The 23,124-nt window shown below is 39.2% G+C and overlaps 1 protein-coding gene across 10 annotated transcripts in view; it reads left to right on the top strand.

Annotated features, from left to right (window-relative positions):
- The window catches only part of TCERG1 (transcription elongation regulator 1), a 98,915-nt gene that overhangs the window by 30,727 nt on the left and 45,064 nt on the right, over window positions 1-23,124 (top strand). For 4 of the 10 annotated variants that reach the window (XM_079915339.1, XM_079915337.1, XM_079915332.1 and 1 more), the window contains exons 1-5: window positions 8,140-8,216; window positions 14,116-14,341; window positions 16,673-16,825; window positions 17,878-18,337; window positions 22,659-22,901. In XM_079915339.1, coding sequence (XP_079771465.1) covers window positions 8,158-8,216; window positions 14,116-14,341; window positions 16,673-16,825; window positions 17,878-18,337; window positions 22,659-22,901 — 1,141 coding nt within the window. In that variant the 5' untranslated portion in view covers window positions 8,140-8,157. Of the gene's footprint in view, window positions 1-4,775; window positions 4,932-8,139; window positions 8,217-14,115; window positions 14,342-16,672; window positions 16,826-17,877; window positions 18,338-18,647; window positions 18,768-22,658; window positions 22,902-23,124 lie in introns of those variants that run through there. The other 6 variants (XR_013827400.1, XM_079915331.1, XM_079915333.1 and 3 more) reach the window with 3 other exon arrangements.

Raw genomic sequence — 23,124 nt, forward strand, 5'->3', positions numbered from 1 at the left:
GTTGACTGAATCAGCCAGTGATGTTAATAATAAAAATGACTTCCTTTCTGTTTGCTTCCTATAGAGCGGAACAGAAAAGAACACACCTCTTTTTAAATCTCCTCTTAGCTAGAGAAATAGGCTTAGCTATATATGCAAGGAAGAGGTTCTTGGGTGGGACAGAGAGTTTCCCAATGCAAGAGTAGGCAAAGATGCTCTAAGTGGAAAGTATATCTCTATTTGGAATAGTGAATTTTCAGACTATCATGACCCAATCCCACTAAAGATTCAAATCAAATAACTTACTGCCCTTGTTCTGCTTCCAATCACATTGAACTGCTTTCTGATAATTTTGCTTGCTCTGTAATTCTGCCCACGGAGAGGATAGGAATGTCTGGCTCATCTGACAGGTGTAATTCTCTGTAAATAAATTGGCATTCTGGTTTATCAAATTGGATCTTTGGTTCTAGTCTTTTTTTTAATAAATATATTTATTTATTTATTATTGGCTGTGTTGGGTCTTCGTTGCTGCATGTGGGCTTTCTCTAGTTGTGGTGAGCACGGGCTACTCTTCGTTGTGGAGTGCGGGCTTCTCATTGTGGTGGCTTCTCTTGTTGTGGAACACGGACTCTAGGTGCGCAGGCTTCAGTAGTTGTGGCACATGGGCTCAGTAGTTGTGGCTTGCGGGCTGTAGAGTGCAGGCTCAGTAGTTGTGGTGCACGGGCTTAGCTGCTTCACAGCATGTGGGATCTTCCTGGATGAGGGATTGAACCTGTGTCCCCTGCATTGGCAGGTGGATTCTTAACCACTGTGCCATCAGGGAAGTCCCTGGTTCTAGTCTTATTTTGCCAAGAAAATATATTTGGAGAACAGTAAAGCTAGGAGTACAGTCCTTAACCACACGTATTTCCCAAGGTCAAGGGTACCTTGGGTGCTCTTTTGGCACTCAGGTAACTGAGCCTTTACTAGGGACATTTCTGTGTACTGCTTGCCCTGATCATTGGATGAGCATCTTGTCCAACTCTCTCATTTTATAGATGGATAATAAGGCATACATCACAATATGGCTGTGGTTTCCACCCTCTGCACTTGGCATCATTGAGAGTTAGCTATCTGGAAGCTGAAAACATATTTTAAAAACTTTTTATTTTGAAATAATTTTGGATTTACAGAAGAGTTGCAAAGTTAATACTGAAATCCTCTGCACCCAGCTTCCCTTAGTGTCAACATAACCATGGTACATTTATCAAAACTAAGAGGTACAGGGGACTTCCCTTGTGGCACAGTGGTTAAGAATCTGCCTGCCAATGCAGGGGACACAGGTTTGAGCCCTGGTCTGCAAAGATCCCACAAGCTGTGGAGCAGCTAAGCCCACGAGCCACAACTACTGAGCCCACGTGCCACAACTACTGAGCCCGCATGCCACAACTACTGAAGCCCGTGCACCTAGAGCCTGTGCTCTGCAACGAGAAGCCACCGCAATGAGAAGCCTGTGCACCGCAATGAAGAGTAGCCCCTGCTCGCAGCAACTAGAGAAAGCCCACACGCAGCAATGAAGACCCAACGCAGACAAAAATAAAACAAACAAACAAACAAACCTAAGAGGTACAATACTAACTAAACTACACACTGTATTAAGATTTCCATGGCTTTTCCCGCTAGTGTCCTTTTTTGGTTCCGGGATGCAAGCCAAGATCCCACATTGCAGTTAGTTGTCATGTTTCCTTTGTTGCCTTAAACAGTTTTTCTGTCTTTACCTGTCTTTCATGACTTAGACACTTTTGAAGAATAGTGATCAGGTGTTTTGTAAAATGTTCTTCAATTTGAGTTTGTTTAATGTTTCCTCAAGTTTAGATGGAGGTTACAGATTTTGCGGAAGAATAGCACAGAGGTGAAGAGCCCTTCTCATCATGTCATATTAGGGGTGCATGCTGTCACTGAAGATGTTAATCTCCATCACTTGGTTAAGATGATGTCTGTTGGGTTTCTCCACTGCAAATGTAAGCTGTATCTGGTGGTCACTAAGTCTAACTTACACTCAAGGAGAGGGGACTTAACTCCACCTTCTGAAGGGAGGACTACCAAAGAACTTGTGGACATATGTTAAAACCACCACAGTGATTTATAAATTTGGGGTGGAGATACTTTGAGTAATGCAATATCCTGTTTCTCCTTAAAGTTTCACCCACTCATTTTAGCACTCATCAGTAGATCTTGCCTGCAGCAATGATTACTGTGGTGTTCTAATGGTAATTTCCTGTTTTCCTCATTCTTTTCATGTTTATTTGCAAACAAGGTTGTAAATGGATATCTATTTGTACCCCAGTGTGTTTTGTGACCTGGTGTCTTTTTATCTGGCTTCTCAATTTGGTCAACTTGGATAAGTCCTTCTCTTGAAGATATCTTTTCTTCTAGAAGACAGATTCACAAGTTTCTTTTCCCCTTCCTTTTGTAGTCATCAGATTTTCTACAAGTTTTGGCATTAAAAAAAAAAGCATACAGCATTGTTGACTTTCCAACAAAAGGTCAAACGAGTTAATTATATCTCAATTTTTAAGAAGTCAAACATGAGATTTTTGTTACCTTAATCTCCCTTATGAAGATGTTTTTACTCTTTACGTGTGTTGGGGTACCTCATATCATCTCCTTTACTTTCTCATCGACTGTCCAACTAAAAACTAACAATGTAAGCAGACACATTTTGCTGTGTATCAGTTTAAGTACTTTTAGGCAGCTTCCTATAGTTGAATGTTTCAAGGGCTTAGAATATTTTCCTCTATGAATGGATGATTTCAATATTAAAAAAGTAGAGAGGATAGTATCATAAACCCTCATCTCCCCATCACCCAGCTTCAACAGTTATAAAGGTATAGTCAACCTTTTTTCATCTATAACCTGCTGCCCTCCCCTCACATTCTCTCCCTGACCTTGCTGCTCCCCATTCTTGTTTATTTTGAAGCTAATCCCAGATATTATTTTATCCGAAAGTCTTTAGTAGGTATTAGAATTTTTTTTTGGTGTCAACTAGAAATGATAATCATTAACTAATTTACTCATTGACTTATTTATTAAATGGCACTGAGCTATATTCAGGAGAACCTGATTAAAAAACATGAATGCATTCCTACTCTCTTGGAGTCTGTATTCAACTGCACATTGAAGTTATAATCTGAGCCACCTTAGTAAATTTCTTAGTTACCTAACTTCTCTTTGTCTCAGTTTCTTGATATGTAAAAGAGACAGTGATGTTACCTTACTTAGATGATGGTTGTGAAAAGAAAATGGATAATGTATGAAAATTCTAGCATCAAAAATTATTGATTGTAGCTAATTGAAATGGATTGAATAACTGAAAACCCGTGTGTCCGTAATAATACTTAAAGAAGTCAGAAAAAAGGAATCTGTTCCCAGTTGAGATGACTATCAAACCATCATTTTATTTTGAAAGTTAATAAATGAAGGGGAAGGACTAAGCATTTATCCACTTTTAGCATAGAAACTGTATTTGGGGGCAATAGCCCCTGTTGTTGAAGGAAATCTCTAATTTACAGAAGAATTGTTAGCTAGTAAATGTAGAAAGTAACATGTAATTAGAAAATCATTATTTTGCTTGCCCTAAGGAAAGTATTGATTCAGGAAAAGATAAAATCATTAAACCATTAGGTCATGGTGGATAGGTAGGGTGACCATTTGTTCAATTTTGCTGGAGATGGTCTTGGTTTATGACTGTTGTCCAAAAGTAATCATTAATAGTGCAGATAACATTCTGATTACAATGTAAGGATTGAGCTGTCATAACCTTAACCCAATGTCAGTGATTAAGGGTGGGAAATTTAGATATTCATGTGTCTCCTGGTATGATGTAACTGAAATACACAGTACTACTTATGAAGTCCTCTTGATAAAAATGTTCAATTTATATCTGATCAAGTCTTCAGATCTAACTTCTAACTTATAAAAAATACAAGGGTTAGAGGAATCAATCAGACAGATCCAAAAGGTGGAACTGGTCTGGGATCTTCAGCAAGTCAGTGTCATGAAAAAACGGACTGTTCTAGGTTAAAAGGGTCTTAAGTGACATAGCAACCAGATGCATTGTATGGTTCTGAATTGGATCCTGATTGGATCAGAACAAACCAGTTGAAAAGGACATTTTAGCGACAGTTGGGGAAATTTGAATATGGATTTGGTATTACTGCTAATTATGTTAGAAGTGAAAATGTTATTTTTGATCTGTAGAAAACTATGGGATTTTTAAAAAGAGATAAATACTGATGTATTGAAGGATGGAATGTCATGATGTTTATAATTTACTTTAAAATACTTCAGAATTAAAAACAATAAAGTGAGTTGACAGGAAAAGAAATAAGGTAAAATATGTAAAACACATTATACCCATAATGCTCAATGTTACAATAGGTAGTAACAAGTGCTTGGAATGTTACAAAGGCATCTTGTGTGCTATAGGAGAATATGATAGGGGAAATTACCTAGATGGGGGTGGCTAGCGGTCAGATTTTCTCTCTGAAGAATGCTTCCTGGAGGAAGTAATTGTGTAAGTTGAGACCTGAAAGGAAGTGTGGTAGGTGAGATGGCCCCCAGTGATCCCACCTCCTGGTATTCAGCTCTTGTGCAATCCGCTCCCCTTAAGTGTGGGCTGGATGTATTGACTTGCTTTAATGAATAGAGTATGGGCAGAAGTGATGGAATTTCACTCTAATATTAGGTTACAAAATGTCTGTGGCTTCCATCTTGGGTATTCTCCCTCTGTCTCTCTCTCTTCCTCTCTTTCTTAGATTGCTCATGCTGGGAGAAGCAAACTGCCATGTTGTCATCAGCCCCATGAAGAGACCCATGTGGTATGTCCTCAGTCTAACAACCCACGAGGAAGTGACATATGCCAACAATCATGTGCGTGAACTCAGAAGCAGATTCTATCAATACAACCTTGGGTGAGTCTTACCCCTGAGGCTCAGTGTCCCCATATGTAAAATGGGGACAGTATGCCTGCCCTGCAGGGGATTAAAAATACTGTATGCAAAGTACCTACCATGGGCTTAAGATAAGTGTTCAAAAATGGTAGTTATTAAGAAAAAAAAAAAACTGACTCAGCATTGGAAACACTTCTCAAGAGTCACTTCTGAAGAGTGACTTCATAACAAAGACTTAGAGCCCTGATGATATTAATCAGTTTTGAGCCAACACTGCCTCTTCAGTTCACTCTGATATACTAAATGTTAGGATCTATAATTCAGTTGCTGCCAATTGGGCAAAGATGGTATTTGTTTTTCTGTTCTGTACAGCTATGCCCATCTGTAGTATCTTAAGAGTCATCAAGCTTTGACTACAGGAAGTCTATTTGGTTTCTTAAAAGATTCACTGAATTTCTTTAATTCTTTTTTTACATTGATTTAATCAAATGGTTCACTGAAGACACAGCTCATATTTGCATTATGTTTTTAATAACTATTGAGTGCAAAATACCTGAATTTCAAGGACATGTTTATGTGAATAAACTATAGTAGTGAAGCAATGAAATGATTTTATATCTATCTATATCTATCTAATTATATTTATCGAATTATATCTGTCTCTATCTCTATATCTAATACGTGTGATACGTCTACATATGTATATATGTCTGCCCCACAAGGCATTCTTCTATCCATTCAAACTGACAGTTTGTTGTCATCTTTTATAATATGCCAGTGACTATCTTTCTGTAAGGTATCCATTTTGAGGTGGGTTTTCTTTGTTTCGTTTTGTTTTCCAGCAGTGGGGATTAGTCTGTCTTGAGCCATCTATATAAGTATTATTTTTGGAATAGTTTGCCAGGACTTGGAGATACATGCTGGTGTTGAAAAAGGGATCTAACCATCACTCTCATTCAAGCTCCAGTTTGTTCAAATGTTACGTATTTAGTGAAATTTTAACCATACTTTCCTTTTTCCAAACGATCATGGTCAGAACTGTGTTCAGCCTTTATCACATTTTATCATACTTCGTTGATTTTGAATATTTAACTGGCATTCAGTATAGCATGGTACTTATTGAAATACTGTAATTCACATACAATAAAATTCACTCTTTAAAGTGTACCATTCAACAGGTTTTAGTATAGTCACCAAATTGTGCAATCATCACCACTATCTAATTTTAGAATATTTTTATCATCCAAAAAGAAATCCCATACCCATTAGCAGTCACTCCCCACCCCCATCCTGGAAATCTACTTTCCATCTCTATGGACTTGCCTATTCTGGCTACTTCATTAAATGGAATCATATTGAGGCAGGAGGTAGATGGGCCCCCCCAGGGTTAGCAATTGGAGTTCGTTCCCTGTGAACAGAAACTCCAAAATATCAACAGCAGGACAATTGAGAGAGGAGGCTGGGCCCTGCCCAGATAAAAGATAAGAGACCACATATTTCTCATTTTTGAAGTCAAGGAGACCTTCTCGACTAGAAAGCTCCTTGGAGGTCAAAAGGGGAATGATATCAAGTATACCCATAGGCCTCTTTGCTGGAATCCATCTTGACTGAGAGATGCACGCACACACATGGGAAGATCCTGAGATATACCAATTACGGACTCTGAACCAGGCAAGTCAAAATGATTGGCCAAAGAAAACCCGGAAGAAATACCCCACATAAGTGATTGTAAACTACCACGAGGGCACAACTCTATCAGCCAAGATTGAGGCAGGACATAGTTGGCCACCCACCCTGCCCAGGGTAAGCAACTGGAGTTCGTTCCCTGTGGACAGAAACTTCAGTTGTTTACCCTGCAGGGGGGCCCACCTATCTCTTGCCTCAATATGATATGTAGCCTTTGGTGTCTGGCTTCTTTCACCTAGCATAACGTTTTCAAGGTTCATCCATGTTGTAGCATGTATCAGTACTTAATTATTTTTTATGGCTGAATAATATCCCTTTGTATAAATATACCATATTTTTAAATCGATTCACCAATTGCTTGGACATTTTAGCTATTATGAATAATGCTGCTATGAATATTTTTGTACAAGTTTTTGTGTACATGTATGTTTTCAGTTTTTCTTGGATCACGGTGTTTAGCAATGGAGATTTGCTGATATACTGTCTCAGGTTTAAGGCCAGGCTCTGCCATTTATTAGCTGTGTAAACTTGGCCAAGTTACTTAACTTCTCTCTGCCTCAGTCTCATCTATAAACTGTGGCTATTCATAGTACTCACCTCTTATAAGGCCTTTTTATGAGGCCTAAAACAGATAATACATGGAAAGTAATTAGGACAGTGCTTGGTATATATGCTTAGGTCTGAGTAAAATATATCTATTATTAGTTTAATATTTCGAGTTCCTTAATGGTAGAATTCATCTTCATCATGACTTTGAAACTCCAGTGCCTAAAGTTTTGTTTTGTTTTGTTTTTTTTAATAAAAAGACAAATAAATATTCAGAATTCCTTCTGGGTATCAGGGTATGCTAATTTCAGACAAGTGTATTTTGAAATTGAAGGACAGATGGTTTAAACTGTAAATTGCCTGAGGCTTGCCTCCTGCAACTTACTTAATACAGCAACTTACAACACTTCTTAGCCTGCGACTAATTATTTAATACAATTTGAGGTATTCTTGTAGTTAGTAATATATTATTTAATAACACAGGTATAATCCAGTGGTGCCTTAAGACTCCTGATTCTGAAAAGCTGGGAAATGGCTCATTTCCACAGCAACTCTGTGATTGGTTTACCGGCGACCCAGGTCGATTTTTGATTGGCTCACGCAATGGACATGGTCTCCACCCGAGCCAATATGTCCAGTATGAGGCCAATATGGCTCCACAACTGACTTTTCTGGAAGCCGGCAGACACGTGGCTACCGCAGGCCGAGGAGTACGTGGGAGGACCCAGTTTCACTTACCGCGAGAGGGCGCCGGCAGTTCCCCATTGCTGAAGTCTCGTTTACCATAAAGCCTCCGAGCGACCAATCAACTGGCTGTCTCCATACCGCTTTCAAAGTCGGCGGGCCCTTTCACCAATAATAAGGCAGATACCATCCTTAGCTCGAGGATTGATAGAAAGTCTGACCAGTCATTTCACAGATCTCTGCTATCTCCGCCTCGCTCGCGCGAGATTGACGATCCGCCCGGCCAATAGGGAACGCTGAGGCGGCGGGTGGAAGAACGCGGCCCTCTGTAATGGCGGAGCGTGGCGGGGACGGGGGGGACGGTGAGCGATTCAACCCGGGGGAGCTCAGGTAAGGGCGCTGCTCTACCTTACATCTTGGCGCTCCGGCGTCCCAGGGGCTCGGCCCGCCGCGCGGAGGGCCGGGGTGGAGGGTGGGCCGAAGACGCGCGGCGGCTGGGGGTCAGGACCGCATGGGATTGGAGAAGGGGGAAGGGAAGGCGGCTTGAATGAGGGAGCCGGCCCGGGACTGGGTCGCGGCCTCCTGCACGTTCTTGGGGCGCTTCCTGCGGTTTTCGCGGGGCCCCGGCGCCCTTCGCGGCCTGCGGCCCTTGGGCCGGACCCGGCGTTCCCGCTTTGGGGCCCCGCCTCAGGCGCGGGCCGCCTCAGCCTTGCTCCCGGCGCGACGCCGGCGGGGGCCCAGTTTTCCTCCCGGAAGCCTTCCACGCCTCAGCCAACTCCCCGGCTCGGTCTTCTCCACGCCCTCCGCCGCCCTTTGGGGTCCTCACGTCTGCCCTGTTCCTTCTTCCCCACGTTGCTTGCTTTTCATTAACTTCGTGCGGCCTTCCTTTCTCGTATCCTTTGGTTTCTTACCCCGTATTTGTGAGTAGTAACAATAGCAGCAGCCGTTTGTTAGGTGCTTCCAGGGGCCAGAGGACCCTTTACTTAGACTTGTCTCTTGTGATCCTCACACTCATCCTTTGGAGTAGTTGCTGTTATCATTTTGCAGGCCCCAGTGCAAGAGCCATCTTCAGTTAAGTGACTTGCCCATCTTACAGGTGAGGAAACTGAGCCTCGTAGAGGTTGGGGAAGTAGAACCGGCTCGGTTTGGTGGAATCGTGGCTCCAGGAAGTGGCTTGAACCCAGGCAGCCAGACTCGGTGCACTCTTCCATTCCTCTTCTTTCTGTTTGTCTGCTCACGCCATCGCCCTAAGGATGGCAGTGACCTTTCTTGCCTTGGTTTTTCCCTGCCTCTGGAATTTGTAATTAAGTGTCTTGGAGAGAAAAATCTTTAGTCAGTGGTTTCTAAGGAAAACGAGGTACTGAGCTTTGCGTGTATTTGATACTTTTTTTTTTTTTTAATGTTTCTGGGTGGGAAAAATGTCATGTCAGATGTTCAGCTCCCATTCTGAATTGTGCCACTGTCAGTCTTTGAGAATGAAAAAGCGCAGAATAAGTTATGAGGACTCTAGTATTGTCTAGAGCACCAGATGAAATTGTATAAGGAAAACGGGTATTGTTACTTAAGTTTTCAGGGAAAAAGAAAAAGTCATGTTTTTTAGATTCTGAATGGTCACAAAAATTCTTACTCTGGTAGGAATAAAGTCTTATTTCAGGGATGTATCTCAAATCCTTTAAACCCCACGTGTACACTTCAGTAATGAGTGATCAAAGTGCATTGCCAGGGTCGTTCAGTTTTCGTGATGAAAGGTTCATTCCTGATTCTGACCTTAAGAGAAGGTTACTAGTCTTACAGGTTTATTTGGGAACATTACTTTGCGTTTTAGAGAGTATTTTTCTTCAGTTTTACAATGAGTAGCCTTTTAGACTTTAATAGTAGTCTAGATATTGTTGCAAAACTGATTTGAATAGGACTTTAAATTAGGTGTTCTGTTGGAAATGTTTTATACCTTAGCCTGTTGGGTTGGAAGTTCCTTCCAGAGCATATTGTAGACTTTTATTTTAACATTTGTCATGGTTTAAGAGAAATTAGTTGTTTTTGTGGCCTCTGATGGCAGAAATTGGGGCTTAATTTTTGTATTTGTATTCTGAACGCATGTCATGGTGTGTCAGTATCATAGTGCCTGAAGAATAAGGTGTTCAGTGTATATATATTGTAAATAAATGAATAGAGGAGATTTAGAGATGGTCCGTGTAGTGGACCCACATTAATTGTGTGCAGTGTGAGAGTCACTGACCTAAGGTGCTGGCAGTAGAGTCCTGAACCAGACTAAAAACCTTTTTCCTCAGGGACCTTCCATGCTAATTAAGATTGATCTAAATTCCAAACTAACCACATCAAATGAGGAAATCAGCCTGCAAATGTGAAGAGACTTACACAGGGTCACCGAGGTATTGGCAGGGTCTGGATTAAAACCTAGGTCTCCTCACTTAGTCTTCCTTTTAATTTACCTGCCATATATCAGCATTTAAAAAATTTTTGCTCTTCCTGTTATATTAAAGTATTTGCAGACTTGTCTTCACCATTGGGAAGATTGCATATCTGGATTTAGTACTTCTAGGGAAATACATTTGTTCTTGTAAAAAAATTTTTTGGGTTTCTGTTCATGCAAGTAGGCTTCTGTTTTCCTAAAGATTGAAAGTGGTAGGAATGCAAATAACCTGCAATAGACAGAATTTATTTGGAGTTCCAAATGCCTTTCTATTCCTTTATGGTTTAGGGCCATTAAAATTTAGAGTTATATTTGTATAGATCCTTTACCCAAGGCCTATATTTACTTATTAATGCTTTATGACTTATGATAAGGTACTTGGCAGTCTAAATTTCCTCAGCTGTATAATGGGAATAAGAATATGTTGGTGTTACCACTGACTAACTACCATAAACAAGTTCTTTTTCTGTGCCATAGTTTCCTCTGTAAAAATGGTGCCAAACTTATCTCATTGGGTTGTTGTTAGGATTGAAAGACTTAGTACAAATAATGTCCCTATAACCGTACCAAGTATATAGGAAGTACCCAGGGTTCACTATCATTATTAAAACAATAATTGAACACTACCATCCTGGACACTGAGATGCATCACTATAATAAGGAGAAACTATGTACTAGTGGGTAGAGATAATACAAAAGTAAACAAATAAGTGAGATGTTTTTTCATAGCATTTACCATAATTGTAAACTCAAATTGGGTAATGAAATAGAGAGGGGCTGGGAGAGACTAGGGTGAGAAAGGAGTTTAAGGTGAACTTTGAGCTGAGACTGAAGAGTGAGTCAGTTATATAAAGATCTGGGGAAAAGCATGCCAGGCAGAGGGAACAACTGCAAGAGGCTTCAGGGTAATCAGGTAGTTGATCAGAAAGACTAGAGTCTGTAGAGAGGTCAGCAAGGGCCAGGTTATGTAGAGCCTGCTAATAATAATTATAGTAATAGTTACACTACTAATATTAAAACCGTTTAACAGTAATTTTAGTATTTTACTAAATTATTAGTATTTTACTAATACTCTTACTATACTGATGTTACAGCAACAGCAATAATAGCTAATACTTAAAGTGCTGGGTGCTGTTCCAAGTTCTTTATTAGCTCATTTAATCCTCAGTGCAGGTCTGGTGAGGTTGTTGTGATGAAGCAGTGTATATAAAGAGCTCAGCACATGTGCTATACATATCTGACATCAGAAAATGGCAACTTGAGGCTGTCGATAGAGGAAATTATGCGAATTTTGCCACCATTTTCATGGCAGACTTTGAAAGCCATCTAGTCAAATTGGCCACCAAGTGCTTTTCAGGTAGAGCACTATGCTAGGTTTGTGGGGGAATGAAAGTAATGATAGTTAAAATAGTTTACTGTGTACCAGGTACTATCCTAAATGTTTCATGGGGATTATCTCATTGAACAGAGAGGTTTTATTTCTATTCCCCCCCCCACCCCACTCCCTGCTCATTTACATGTGAGTATATTCAGGCTCAGAAAAAATGTGAGCAGCCTGACAGCAAAAGGCAGAGCCCTGATTTGACTCTTCATGCTTTTAGAACCTAAAATGCTTAACTTCAAGTTATAACTAGGAAGTGTGAAATTCTAAAGAGAGAAATAGTATAGATTTTTTGAAAAGGAAGAGGCAGATTCAGGAAATCTTAGATTAAGATACATTGTTAACTGAAGGCTGAAATGGAATATCTTTTCTTGGTGGTTAAGTTTTTTCCTGCCCTAAAGGTTAAGACATTGCTTCAATAACAGTGACCATCTGTCTTTTGGGAGTGCATATAATTTGAAAAAGACTGATTATTCTTTTTGCAATCACTTTTAAACTCATACTTTCTAACATTGAGTGTAGGATCATTTGCAGATTTGGTGAAATATATTTGGTGTGGTAGTTCTGGATGTGTTTACAATCCTAGTGCTCTCCTAGAAGGCAAATTGGTTCTTTATTAGGATTTTTTGTGTCAGAATTGAATTATGATGTGGAAAACTTAGAGAACATTGAAACGGGGGTAGTCTTAAGCACAGGATTGAAAAGTGTAGGAAAGTTGGAAGAGCCTGGTGAGGAGAGAGTATAAGAATGATTACCATCAAATGTGCATGAGGAATATAATTGTTAATCTTCTCTTGAGCACTGAAATGTAAATTTCATGTATAATGGAGAGATTTATCATAGCTACTGGGAAGACTGTGATAGGTGCTCAGTAAATTGACTGGCAAATTATAGTAAAGATTTTTTTAACATTCTATATACCCTATTTGTAAGATACAGTATTACCTAGGTGTTCAATGGTACATTCAGCAAATACTTATTGAGCCTTACTATGGGCAGGCATAACTATGTGCTGGGGATATAAAGGTGAACAGGACAGACAATTGTTGCTCAAAAGGGGCTTAGATAGAAAGCATGGTATAGCATTTAAGAGCCATTCACCTGTGTTTGAATTCTGGCTTTACCACTGAACCAGCTGTGTGGCCTTGGGCAAGTTATCTTACTTTTGTGCACCTTAATCTGTAAAATGAGTTTGATAAAATCTATCTCAGGGTTGCTGTGATGATTAAATAATTTAAAAAGCTTATGATTACTGCCTGGCACATAGTAAGCACTTGTTAAATAATTTTTTTAAAAAAGCACTTATGAGAGGAGATAGATAATGCCATCTTACATGATATTGCTTATGTGCCTGAGTGCCGTGGAGAAAATAGGATGTTTAGCTAGAGATTGAAGGGTGGGGTGGGGTGCAGTGTACAGAGGGCTTTCCCTTTAGTTAGAGAATACTAATGATCTCTTAAGCTGCTCCCCTTCCCTGCTATAAAAACCTTGTATTTGGAAGTAATTTCAAACTTCCAAAAAGTTGCAAAAACAAATAGTATGCTTAGTGTTAATATTTTACCTGTTCTGCTTTATTACTTGTCACATACATGCTCTCTGTTTCTCTGAGCCATTTGAGGGTAAGACACACACACACACACACACACACACACACACACACACACACACACACACACACACACACACACACACACACACACACACACACACACAGCTCTTTACCCCTAAATACTTGAGTATTTCTTTTCTGAGGGTAGAGATCTTTTCTTACTTAACTACAGCACAGGCATCAATGTAAATTTGCGTTGATAAAATACTTTAATCTCTTGTCCGTATTCCAGTGTTGTCTACTAATTTGCGTTGATAAAATACTTTAATCTGTTGTCCGTATTCCAGTGTTGTCTATTAATCCATTATGTCCTTTATAGCATTTCTTCTCTCTAGTTTAGGATCCTGTCTAGAGTTGGTATTGTGTTGTCATGTCTCTTTGGCCTCTTTAATCTAGAACATTTCCACAGCCTTCCTTTGTCTTTTTTGTATAACATCAACATTTCTGAAGAGTATACTCCCTGCTGCCCCCTTTCTAATAGAACATTCTTCATTTTGTGTTTGTCGAATAGCTCCTTATTAGATTGAGGTTATGCATTCTTGCCTGGAATAGGTGATGTTGTGTCCCTCTCAGTCACATTAGGTCAGTTTCTCTATTGCATAGGTGTTTTGTTCATCCTTCTTTGCAACTGTAAGAAACATGTGGGAAGATACTTTAAGACTATCCAAATAACCTCCCTCATCTAAATTTCCTCCTAGATTTGGTGTCCATTCATCATTCTTACTGATGCACTCTATTGCAGTGTACAATATGACTTTCCAACTCTACTTGCTCTTAAGGGCTTTAAAAATTTGATGTAATTAGAGATTAGTAGCTACATTTTTGTTACGTTGAGAAAGAAAAATTTATTCATGGCTTTCCCACACAGGATGGCTCAACAGCAGGCCTTGAGGTTCCGAGGCCCAGCTCCCCCACCAAATGCAGTGATGCGAGGCCCACCACCTCTCATGCGACCTCCTCCACCTTTTGGTATGATGCGAGGCCCTCCTCCACCACCTCGGCCCCCATTTGGACGTCCTCCTTTTGATCCTAATATGCCACCAATGCCTCCCCCAGGAGGGATTCCTCCACCTATGGGCCCTCCACACCTCCAGGTAAAGAATATAGAGGTAGCTGTTTCTTTGTTGGCGTTAGTGTCAATATTATATATGGGTTTTGCCTTTAAAACCTGTGTTCTTGGTTTTATAGGAAAATGGGAACTAAAGAGAACATCCTTATATTAATGTGTTGCTCTAAAAGCACTGGTAACAATAATTAGTATGGAAATTCAGACTGGAAATGTATATGGTGATAGAAAAATGTGTTAAGTTAGGATTGAATAGGGTAGTTCTAACCTGCCTTAGTCTCTGAAAATTGTCTTTAGTAATCCATCTTCTTTATGGGAAATGAAGTTTGAAATCTTATGTATAGAGTAGGGGAAATTTGTTTTCAGTGATACATATTGCAGGTAAACTTAAATATATATGTATGTATATTCCTGAGCAGTTCTCCCCAGAAATGATGCCTAGTATAGAATCTAGAAAGTGACAACAAACACATTTTGTAAGCACAATATTTGGATTTTTTTCCTTCCCCAGAAAAAAAATACGGTTATCTTACAATTTTAGAAATAGAATTGTTGTGGGATTTCTTTAAATAAAAACTTTTGTGGTGTTTTAACCTGAGGCATATATCCCTCTTTAGTGTAAATAGACCCAGTTATTGTCTGAAATGAGGTTATGAAGGTATCAACTCTCAAAAATATCTACTTTTGAGATTATATTCTTTTTGACTGAGTATGTTTCTATGTTTTCTTAGTTTATTCAGCCTGTACCATTCTGAAACGAAATAAATACAGTAGTATCATCTCCCTTCTGTTAGCTTGGATAATCAAGAATGAACTTACTAAAAATAGAAAGCGATAATGAGCTACTGTTTAAATGATGTTAACTCTGTTTCAGTAGGGTTATATTTATGGAAGAAACACCAGGTTTTAATACTTTGCTTAGTAATTTTGTTGCCTTCCTAGTAATGAGCAGCCACCCTTTCCCCCACCCCCTTAAACAAATTGTTAAATGGTTTTATGTTTTCTTCAGGATTAGAATAGGAAGTAACTTTTTGACCTACTGACTGGTATAACTTGTTACATGTGAGTTTATTCTACTTTGTGCCTTTAATAGTTAAAGTCCTTGCAGAATATTATAAAATGTAATGGATTAATGTAACCCTCTAATGGAAGTATATCAGATGTTATAATGGGATACTTTCTAATGTTGTGATGCTTTTCTTGGTCTTGGTGGATGATTGTGTGGTTTTACAGTAAATCCAAGTGATTTCCAGCTCCTGGTGCATGAGATATATTTGGGGTAGATATTTTATAGAACATGGGCCTGTGTGCTGATGCTTGAAAGACAGCGAGCTGAATCCAGAAAGACTGGAGTATGGAAAAGAAAACATTTTTAGGAAAATGAAATACAGTTGCACATTATTAGCATAATGTCAATTCCATTATCCAGATTAAGATGCTTTGGATAATTGAATTCTAATGTTACTTGTAGATTATAGAGGAAATCTTTTAATCCCTGTTCAAAATCTGTTTTCAAAATGGCAGACCTCTTTTCTGGTTTGGTGAGTAAGATATAGCAGTTACAGTTAAATTGGTTCAGGATCTTGGCTTGGGTCAGCAGTCGTTGAAGGAATTATCAGATAGTGTTGAATCAGTAATGAATGGTTCCAGGAGTTGTTTTTTTTTTTAACTATAATATATACCATTTAAATTCTCATTTAAATTAGCCATTTTCCTGGCTAATTTTTTTTTTTTCTTCTAGGAAAAGAGAACAAAGGGTTAGGTATATCTGGTTTTTCCTTTTTAGTTATTGCTATGTTATTTGTAAATAAGAATCAGTTTTTTTCTTTTGAAAGTAATCTAGTGCCTAATGTATGAAATAGGCAGTTAGGGTATAAAGAACAAAGCAAAACTCACCCATAATGCTATAACCCAGAGATGACTATTGTTAGTACTTTTTTGTTTTTTTGTTTTTTTTTTTTGCGGTACGTGGGCCTCTCACTGCTGTGGCCTCTCCCGTAGTGGAGCACGGGCTCCGGACACGCAGGCTCAGCGGCCATGGCTCACGGGCCCAGCCGCTCTGCGGCATGTGGGATCCTCCCGGACCGGGGCACAAACTCGTGTCCCCTGCATCAGCAGGCAGACTCTCAACCACTGCGCCACCAGGGAAGCCCTATTAGTATTTTGATGTACTTCTTTCTAGTCTATTTAGTAATCATTTTTATTACAGAGAAACTTCTCTTACATAACCTAGATAAATGTATCTGAATTGACTATAAAACTAGTTTCTCTTACAGTGCTTTACTTTTGGGTAGAATTTAGTAATAATTTGAAGGAAAAAAGATAAACACAAGTGACATTACTTCTTGTGAATTAACAGAGACCACCTTTCATGCCTCCACCCATGGGAACCATGCCTCCTCCACCGGGTATGATGTTTCCACCAGGAATGCCTCCTGTGACTGCTCCTGGTACTCCAGCGCTGCCTCCTACTGAGGAGATATGGGTTGAAAATAAAACTCCAGATGGGAAGGTAAATTATAAAATGTATTTAGGTTGTTAGCTTCTTAGTAACAGAAGAGTAAAACAGGAGTTCTGGCAGATTGAGATCAGTGACTATATCTTTGCCAATTAGGAATGAGCCTTGGGTAAGCCAGGGTGGGGCAGGAGTCCTGGAAAGCCTCACTGGATTGGACTTATGCACAGACATAAGGTGGCCTGGAGCACTTACATAGGTTTGCCTATGATTCTGGAAGCCTGTATTTTAAATATGTGCCTTGGGTCCCCAAAACAGCCCTCAGGTTTAGTGTTTGCTAGGAGAACTCACAAGACTCAGCATGTAGTTGTATTTGCAGCTAAGACTAATTACAGAGAAAAGATACAAAGCAAAACCAGCAAAGAGAAGGAGGTGCATGGGCTGCAGTCTGGAGCAACTACGCACAAGCTTTCCGGAGTCCTTTCAGTGGAATCGTATAGAATGTGTTTAATTCCTGCGACTTGGCATTGTGAACACACAGGTGAAGTGTTGTCTGCTGGGAAAGCTCTCCTGAGCTGAGGAGTCGAGGGTTTTCATTGGGGACTGGTCCTATATCTGGCAACATCTGCCCAGCACATACCACATTCCAGACTCCCAGAAGGAAGGCATGTATTCAGCATAAACTGCATTGTTTGCATAAACAGTTTCAACATAATGAGCCATTCTTATCAGTTAGGGAATGATGGGAACCCTCCTGAAATCTAAGTTTCCAGATGCCAGCCAAGGACCAACATTGTGGGCGGGACTTTCTAAGGATAGCAGTCTCAGGCCCGCTGTGTTAACTTTGTGCACAAAATATAACCTTGGTTCTCCTTTTTTTGGTGTGTGTTAAAAATATAGTGTGCTCATTATAGAAAACTGGGGGGGGGAAGGAAAAAAGGAGTGAAAAAGTACCTTTAGTCTCATCATATACAAACAGCCAATTTTGGTGTACTTTCTGTTTTGTAAGGTTTTTTTTAATACTGTTTAAGACAAAATATAGTTGTATTATTGTTTATAAATGATAGTTGACAGATTCGTTGATACTGATGATTTTGCTTTCTCTGCAGGTTTATTATTACAATGCTCGGACACGTGAATCTGCATGGACCAAGCCAGATGGAGTTAAGGTCATTCAGCAGTCAGAATTGACACCTATGCTTGCAGCCCAGGCCCAGGTTCAGGCCCAGGCCCAGGCCCAGGCACAGGCACAAGCTCAAGCTCAAGCTCAAGCTCAAGCTCAAGCGCAGGCCCAGGCACAAGCGCAGGCGCAGGCACAGGCACAGGCACAGGCTCAGGCTCAGGCTCAGGCTCAGGCTCAGGCTCAGGCCCAGGCCCAGGCCCAGGCCCAGGCCCAGGCCCAGGCCCAGGCCCAGGTGCAGGCGCAAGTGCAAGCACAAGCAGTGGGAGCTTCCACCCCTACGACCAGTAGCCCAGCACCTGCGGTATCCACTTCAACGTCATCATCAACCCCATCCTCTACCACTTCTACCACAACAACTGCCTCTTCAGTTTCGCAGACAGTATCAAGTGAGTACTAGTCAGCATGTGTTTTCATTTAGGGGCTAGAGAAATGGACAAGTGGGAATGCATTCCAAAATGATCCTAGTGTTTTAGGTATTATCCTTGATGTTATTTAAAATATGTTTTTGACATTAAGACTTTTGGCTAAAAAGAACAGAAATTTACATTAGTAGAAGAAATTATTTGCCCAGTTGAAATTCATGAAGCTAAACTGGGGAAGTGTAGAGTTAGCTATTCAACTTGGCCAACAGTAATGCTGGGTGATGCGGGGTTTGCAGAATAAGTGTAAGTCTTGGCCCCTGCCCCTATCTTGCAGAGTTTCCAGTTTTTCTAATTGAGGAGGCAAGAATAATGCATGTGAAACAATTAGAGAATAGCGTGCAAAGTTATGCAGCGAAAATAGAAGATATAAGAATTCAAGAAAACGGAGAGACAAGTGAGTGGACTACATGGGTATTGAGGTTTATCATAAAGGATGTGTGATAGGATTTGAATAGGTTCAGAGTTTCAGAGAGGTGTTTCAGGTAGTGGGAAACGTAGGTCAGGAAATGAGGATAAATGTAGTTTATGAATTGTTAGGTGGGAGGATTTATATTGGTTAATATATTGAATAAGAGACCAGGTTATGAAGAGTTTTAAGAACAAGGCAAATGGATGAGGCAGGCAGGCACTAGGCGGTCTATATGAATGCAGTATTCTGGAAGATTTTTATGGCACTCGTTCTCTGGGTAGTGTTGAAATCAGGGAAACTTAGGAACTTTTCAGTAACCTTGTTTAGAGGTAGCTGGGTCCCAGAATGGGATGCAGGCAGATGAAATGTGGAATTGTGTTAGAAGCAGTCCGAAAGGTAAGAGAATTTTCAGGTATGAAGACACAGAGGCCCAAAGGTTACATCTTTTTTATAAAGATGAGAGACAATTAATAGATTTCAGGGATGAGGAGAGAAGAATATTAATTTGCTTGAAAGATTGTCATTAATATTTATGCTACTAGTTCTGGATTTTATTTTGTTCTTTTTTTTTTTTGATATAAGTATGCTGCTGCTTTTTCTACAGGCTGAGATTGAGCCCCCAAATATTTACATAATTTTATTTATTGGATTATTTGTTATGATACTGGCATGAAGATACATAATTATCCCTACAAGGCGATTATAATTTAGATTATTTTGCTACCTGGATAATGGGAGAGAATTTAAAAAAAAAAAAAACTGTCTCTCTTCTCTCCCCCAGTAGCTTCAGGGACTAGGGAATTATTAGTGTATATTACCTTGTAAGAAATATGTACATGAGAGAAATTTAGTCATCCTACTGAATTTAAATTCAAATTTGATTTTATTTTACTGATGTGCGTAGTAACCGAAGAAGTAAGGTACCTGTGATATGGAGACAGTTTTTTTAAAGGCCCTATTTGATATTTTTTAGAGGGCTTGGGAGAAAATGTACTTAATAGGAAGATGTAAATAATGCTTTACCAGGTCTCTTGTAGCTAAGTTGAATTCTGAAAATACAGATTAACAGTGATACTAGCTAGTTGGTTGAAGGCCTTTGCCTTTTTATAGGCAAATGCTTCTAAAACCTGTGGGGCAAGGCAGAAAACAGTCAGTTTTTATGGGGTACTTGTGGTGATGGGAGAAGGAGATTAATTAAAAGCAGTGTGGTTCTATGTGGAGGCTCTGTGTTGCTTCTGTTTTATTCCCTGCCTCTTCGGAAGGAAAAATAGTAGTACTTTGTTTTAAGGGAGGTGGGTAGCCAAAAACTTTTAACTGTTCTCTTTGTATTTCATTTCCATATCGGAGTGGTCTATCAGTAGGCCCATAGGTATCTTGTCCATTACCAACCATTCTATTCAGAATTCCTGTTTTTCATTTTTTGTACTACCCTTCAGTGATAGGGAGGCCTTTATTCTAAGAACAGAATAGCAAAATCTTGTTCTTTTTACAGCCTTTAAACATCAATTTTGATGTTGTCTTTCTGAGTATTCCTGATAGCTGTTTTTATTTCGCTTGATTGAGTGTCAAGAAGTGTTATCAGTCTTAATATTTCTCCATCTCTTAGAGATAGTCACTTGTCTTTTTTAGTTAAGATCTGAGGCTGGATTAGTAGTATATTTTGAGATCAAGTGTTACACTAGTTATTTTAGCAAATGGAGTTAGTAGGAATTTACCTGCTCTAAAGTCCTAGCTAACCATTCTCCCAGCTTCCCAGTTAATTCTTTTGTTGCCTTTGTCCCTTTTCTCTCATGACGCATGGCAACTAATCAAATTCAGAAAATCCTGTGTCAGCAAGAGGAATAGGTTGAGTGAATACTTTTTGCCATCTCCATTTCGTGTTCCTTTCCCCCTGAAATTTGATGCCTTTGTAACTCATTTTATTTTCCTGACTCAGTACTTTGTATTGTGAGTTTAGCAAATATTACTAAATACTATTACCATGATTTTTTAAAAAATGTAATTCTGTGAACTGCAGTATAAACCTGTGGGTAAATTGAACTAAAAATTAAGGAATTTATATTTTAACCTCAGTTGAGCATAAACTCATTTTATCCTATGCAAGTTTTGTGAAAAATGCTGATGAAATCCTCCTCCTCAGGGAAGTTGGGAAGAATAACTTGATATATATTCAGCCATTGCAGTAGATTACAAATGCTAAATGGTATATGTATGGGACTGGGCAAATGTTGCATGTAATTTGTATTTTTCATACTGTTATAAAATTATATTAATATGATACTGTACCCTAAGGCTAGGTCTATGCTAGACCACCAATTCATTCCTGGGCCCCTGAAGATACTTGTTTGGCCCTGCTGTCTATTTAGCCAAGGTGAGTCCCTCATTAACAAGTATGAAATTGCTGACATCTTCCCAGCCTAAGTGAGTTTTTCATTGTTAGGAGCTGAAGGAAAGACAGTGAGAAATTTTTTCAGTTGGATTATTGGGTGGTTTGCATTAAACAGTGTGCTTTCCCTTAGAATAAAATTGGCATAAAGATTAGGAAAGCACTGTTTTATTTAATTTGATAAATTTCATTCTTATTCCAGTATAGGTAAAGTTTGGCATTTTTCTTTATATCAAGATAAAGATGAAGTATTAGTTACCAATGAATTATGAAAATGAATTTTGTTTTGGAACTAGATGGGTTGTGAATAAATAACAAAAAATGTTTTGTAATATTTGAGAACTGAAACTTAAAGGAAATATGAATTTTATATATTTTGGGGGTCACAAAGTGTGATTACTAGGGATAAAATGTTTTATTTTTGATATTTAAAAATAACATATTAGCAGAACCAAATTATCCTGAATTTCACATTTTGCTGGTCTCTCACACTGGAAACCTGAGTTATTTTTTTTTCTTTTTTTACCTTTTTATTTTGAAATAATTATAGAGAAACCCAAGTCGTTTTTGACTCCATTTGTTCATATCCAGTCAGTCATTAGTTATTGCATACCTTTTTCTCTCTGTTCTTCCTTGCTTGGACAACTCCAGATACGTTGAAATTGATTTTCCCACCTCTGTTCTTCCTTTTCTTCCTATGCATCCGCCAGGTTAATTCATCAAATGAACAGTGATTGTTACTCTTCCATACAGAAGCCTTCATTCTACCTCCCCCACATCCCTTTTACATTCATGAAGTCACATAAATAACGTGTGAATGCATTCTTATAAAAAAAATCAAACTCTAACGAAGCATGTGTAGTAAAAAGTAAAAGGTGTACACATACGTTTTGGTGTTCATTCTTTTAGATCATTTCTCTACGTTTACATAAGTTCTTCCCTTTCCCTACCCAGTCAAGTGCTGACTCCTTAGTCGTCTGTTCAAGGCCTCCCACTTTATGCCTCTGGCCTGCCTTTCCAGCTGTAACTCACTGGTTCTGTTGGTATGCCTAGTGTTTTACTAGTTGACTGCTTGTCTTCTGTTTTCTAAACAATACCTTGTTGTCCCCTACTCTTTGCTTTTACTCACTTTTCTCACCACTTGCTTATTTACTCCTTTCACTTTGTCATTTTCCTTGTTGAAATCCTAATCTTTCAAGGCCTATCACCACAGTATAAAATTTTCTGTACTGTCTCACAGTAAGAAATGGTCTTTGGGTCTTGAGTTACACTCCTATACATTTATCCCATTTCACTTTGTGTTTTAGTTATTGTTTATGTTTCATTTAACTATTTTCAAGCTTCTTGGAAGACAGAGACCTTGTTATAAATTCCTTGCAGTGCATGGAATGGGCCCTAAATACTTACATACTGAATGAGTGAATGATGAATGAATATAGTAAAATGGTTTATGAAGGAGTGATACATATTTCTGTTTTATCTTTTATCAGCACCCACAACACAAGATCAGACCCCAAGTTCTGCTGTTTCAGTTGCCACGCCTACAGTTAGTGTTTCAACTCCTGCTCCTACAGCCACACCTGTGCAAACTGTTCCTCAGCCACACCCCCAGGCGTTACCTCCTGCCGTTCCTCATTCAGTACCTCAGCCAGCAGCAGCAATACCTGCTTTTCCACCAGTAATGGTACCTCCATTTCGTGTTCCCCTTCCTGGCATGCCAATTCCACTTCCAGGTAAACCAATAGATAATAATAGTTTTTCCAGCTATGTTTTCATATTGTCAGTTAGTTTGTTCTCATGTGTCTGTTGCATTTGAAATTTGCCTTGAATCTCACTTGTTTGAAACATTTTTGAAAGATTCATGGCTAACTGCAGTATTTTTCTCTTCAGTTTTGGTAAATGTCCTTTTCTGTTGTTGTTTACATGTCTTAAAATTAGAGCCACATTTAAAGCTAC

The sequence above is a fragment of the Stenella coeruleoalba genome, assembly GCF_951394435.1.
Source record: "Stenella coeruleoalba genome assembly, chromosome: 3".
Lineage (NCBI taxonomy): Eukaryota > Metazoa > Chordata > Mammalia > Artiodactyla > Delphinidae > Stenella > Stenella coeruleoalba.